General features: G+C 55.8%; 1 protein-coding gene across 1 annotated transcript; it reads right to left on the bottom strand.

Annotated features, from left to right (window-relative positions):
* Positions 1 to 422: 422 nt before the first annotated feature.
* Positions 423 to 2,446, bottom strand: HRG_08350 (GMC oxidoreductase domain-containing protein; the record flags this gene model as incomplete). The annotated part of the gene is made up of 4 exons (XM_044866821.1): positions 423 to 1,371; positions 1,417 to 1,881; positions 1,938 to 2,089; positions 2,177 to 2,446. 4 exons carry the CDS (start codon positions 2,444 to 2,446, stop codon positions 423 to 425), a joined length of 1,836 nt encoding a protein of 611 aa, XP_044717708.1.
* Between the last annotated feature and the right edge of the window lie 1,932 nt (positions 2,447 to 4,378).

Below are 4,378 nucleotides of genomic sequence, written 5' to 3'. Positions count from 1 at the left end.
TCATAACCTGTTAAACCAGTTATATTATCCTCTAACAAATTTAGAGGCACCTCCGTTAGAGATGACTGGTTGGTATTGTGGTATATATTTTCTACATAATTTGACTGCTTGTAATGCCTTCGCTGAGAGTGCTTTAGCTTAGCCTGAAGGGCGGTATTGGGCGCAGCCCCTGATTGGGCCAGCCTAGCCTAGTCGGTCTGAGCGACACGAGCCCTAGAGGCTCGTATTCATCATCTTCCTCTTCTGCCTCTATTCATCATAAGACTAATATACGGAGTAATACCTCGGGTCTGCTCCCGCCCCTCACTGTTGAGCCCACCAAGGGCGGAGGCACGTCCTGCCCGAGTCGGTGGGCCCAACAGCGCTTTCTACCATTAATCTGTATTTTGTTTTGCGCACGAGGTCTGTTTGCGCTGCCATAGCTAGTCGCCGTTGCCCCGAGCATCCTCGAGAATCACCTCAGCTGCCTTGTACGAGGCCATGAACTGGCCGATGATGGGGAAAGGACTCGGAGGGCGAGGGAGGGCGCTGCCGTCGACAACATGCAGCCCGCGCGTGCCACGGACGCGGAAGCGACTGTCCAGGACAGCCAAAGGGTCGCCGTCGGCACCAATGGCGGCGGTGGATGATGCGTGGTGTGAGTAGACCTGCCGACGGATGAAGTCCTTGGTAGCCTGCGCGGTGCAGTTGGCTCCAACACGGCCAAGACAGGGCTGGAACTCGGTGAATGGGCCGACAGGCTCAGCCATGCTGGACAAGACGTCGCGTCCAAACTCGATCCCCTCGTACAGCGCTTGGAGATCTTGCTCGGCGCCTTCGGCCCAGAAGTTGAAGAAGATGTCGGGCACGTCGCGCGGGTCCGCCGAGCGAAGGCCGACAGAGCCGCCGCCATGGTTGCGCCCCTGCGCGTGAAGCATGGCGAAGGAAAATGTAGTCGGCGGATCCCCCTGAGGCCGTGAGAAGCCCGGGAAGAAGCCGCGGAGTACACTGGGCGGGTTCCAGAAGACAACGTCGCGCTCATTGTCTTGGGCGACGGAGCTTCTTTTATAGACGAGGTGCGACGCACCGGGAATGGCATATGGCCCTCTGCCTTGACGCCACAGCCCGACGCAAGGGTCGTCGCCAATGCCATGCGTACACTGCGGTGCATTTGGATCGGCCGGAGCACTCAAGTTAACGGAGGCGTGCGCCGCCAGCGAGATCTCGTAGTTGTCCTGCAGGTGGGCGCCGACACCGGGGAGGTGGACGACAACGGGGATGCCGAACTTGGCAAGCTCGTCGGCCGGCCCGATCCCACTCAGCTTGAGGATTTGGGGCGTGTTGAAGACGCCTCCGGATACGATGATGCCCTTCTTCGCCAACACCCGATGTCTTGGGAGGCCGGCGCGGTTCTTGGAGCGTGGGTCGGCGCGGTACAAGGACTTGCCCTGCATATACTCGACACCGATGGCGCGAGGCGTATCCCCGGAGTCGTCAAAGAGGACCCTGGTGACCAAAGTCTCAAGCTGGATAGTAAGCAGGTTGACGGGAGTGCCGTCCTCGTTGCGGGCAGCTAACACTGAATCTAGCAGGAGGTTGGCGTTGGTTCGGCGGCCGCCCGGCGTGTGATGGAAGGGAAAGTTGAACAGACCCTGTTGCCTGTCTCTGGCCGGGTCGTTGGAGTTGATATCGACGGACATCCTCTCATAAACATCTTCGTCGTGTCCCATCTTGGCCGCAATCTCTCTGGTTATAGCCAGCCGCCCACTTCGGTTGGCGAGCGCCGCCTCGGGAGGCGTTGTCGAGGTAGTAAGCCAGCCATCGAAGCCGTGGCCGAGGGTGCCCTTCGGTGAGTACATGTTTCGTTCAAACTCCTCAAAGTAACCACGCATGCTCCGCGGGCTAGCACCACTCTGTCAGCGCACAGTCTTGAGTTTGGGCGGCAGCCAAGCACATACTTCCACGTCTCGTCGCCCGTCATCTCAGATATGTGATCCCAGTAACTGTCTTGAGGAAGTACCGCGGCACCAGCATTGTGAGCTGAGCAGCCGCCGAGAGTGCCAGATCTGGGATAATATACGCCCAGCCTCTCGGACCCTGCGGGCGGGTTCTGGCCGCTATAATAATCTCCATCGGGCGTGAGCCATGTGAAGTAGCGGTTGCTATATGCAATCTCGTCGTCGTCGTGGTATCTCACGAAAAAGTCCCAGCGAAGCGCATCGTCCTCGGCCGCTGCATTTGCGAGCGCAATAGCGACGGTCGTGTTTGTGTTGGACCGCTGATCGTCTCCAGCATCGACCAGAAGGACTGAGTAGCCGCTCTGAGCGAGCTTTGCCGCAACGGGTGCGCCACCGGGGCCGGAGCCAACGACGATGTAGTCGTAGGGGGCATTTGCGTCGAGGGCGGCAGAGATGGTCGTGGCAAAGAAGAGGAATATCACCCAATGGATGCGAGAGTTCGAAAACATGATGGCTTTCAGGTTGTGAGTTTCGACGGGGACGTCTAGATCGACGGAGAAGGGTTGTAAGGAGGGGAAACTGAGAACTGATATAATTAAGCCAAGCTGTCCTGATAGATCACGGTTACCAGTCACCCCTACCGAGATGCCTCCGCTTTTGGAGTCTGGTACGACAACTGTAAGGTTTGGGTAATCTACGAAAGAATCGGCAATTCAGTTTCTTACTCTGATGGGGGGAATTGGCAGCGCCGATGCAGGGGCGAGAATCCTATCCGGCAACTCGTCAGAACCGCCATACGTAGGCATCTGCAGTGCAGAGGCAACGGCAGAGGCAGCACCGTAGGTGAGAAAAGATTCACACTCGCTCACGGCGCCAAGATCGAATGGATTCCATCTCATCATTGATTTGTTTCTTTCATCTACCGCGGAGGCATACGTCCTTGCAAACTTCGTCGACACATTGAGGCGAGCATTTTTGGCAACCCAACCGACGCGTCTCGGAAACACCAGAGAGTGAGATGCCCGTATTTCCGGTGCCAAAGGACGCAGAGCCTCGTGCCTCTCAGCTGAACTAGTCGCCTGTTGAGCCTCAGGACAACCACCCTGATTGGATCTAGTGACGGGCTCTCGTTCTTGGCCGCCCTGGGGTCACATCAACTTACCGCCACATCCAGATACGCGCTCTCCCTTGCAGAGCACTTGGATCTCTCGATGTTCATCAGTCACCGACCGGCAACTCCTGTTAGCGCATCGACAGGAATTGGAACCTCTACCTTTACCACACCCACAAACTCTGGATAAGTCCACATCGAACCCTATCTATCGATCGGCTGAAAACTTGGCGTCAACATATCGTCGCATCTCGCAGCCAGGTCCAAGGTTTATTCTCGCAGCGCGCCCAGCTAGCCGTAGCATTATTGGGATCACAGGGTTCGGCTTGTCTGCACCCGAGATGAAGTGAATGACGCTCGGTATGGTCGACGGCATGCCGGGTGCGTTGACACGGTCCCGTCCCGGCAAGCCTACTCCTTCAACGTTTATTTAAAGTCATGGCGAGCAAGACCGGTAACATAGAACCAACCAGGCCGGATAAAATTGAGGGCATTATCGCGTAGCCCATAGTCGAGATTAAGGGCGTCAACAAGGAGAAACCCGGCCACAAGCAGGCCACAGTTGACCCGACGCCCTCGGCAGGCAACTAATTTCTGCGGCGGCAGCAGCTCAGGGACATGCATGCTTGACTTTGGGTCGTTTTCAGCTATTGGATAAATGCTTAGAGGTAGAGGCTGTAGGTTGCGGTTTTTTATCAGCTGAACTCAGGTTATCTGCCCACTGCACTCCAGCAGCCGCGAAAAGTCTTTCCAATTGGGTGTGGCAATTGATATACGTGCAGATGTTGCTTAATTGGATGGCTCACCGAAGAACGTGCATCGTGTACGTAAGGGCGACGGTCGATATTGTTTCCAGGGAGACTGGGTTGTCACGAATATATGCAAGGAGCTCAATTCAGCCCATATAATTCCGTCTTTTCCGTCTTGTATCGTAATGTATATATAGCATCAGTGTCGACTTATTTCCAGCCAACGTCTACAAGAGTTCGATATAGACGATTATCGTGGCCGCCATCGCGCACAGGAGGTCGTCTGCCTGGTTGCTGCCCAATGGGCCGATGAGCACCACATGTAGTGTTGCTTCGAGGAAGCCAATGCGAGAGAAAATATAATAAACCCAGGGGTTTGTTCACAAGCACGTGAGAGTTTCTATGACGAAAAAGGCCGGAGTGTGTCACATATACTAGACTTGGCACTCGTAGCTCTCCGAAGCACAGCACCCAGTAACGCGCACCATGTTGACGTGGAAGCACTCAACGTTCCATGCCAGAACGAACGCGACAGCGACCCAGGTGCAGGCAATATACGTAGACTGAATTAATGGTCCTCT

Source organism: Hirsutella rhossiliensis (assembly GCF_020360975.1).
Source record: "Hirsutella rhossiliensis strain HR02 chromosome Unknown scaffold00010, whole genome shotgun sequence".
NCBI lineage: Eukaryota > Fungi > Ascomycota > Sordariomycetes > Hypocreales > Ophiocordycipitaceae > Hirsutella > Hirsutella rhossiliensis.
This window is presented reverse-complemented; position numbering and strand designations above follow the sequence as displayed.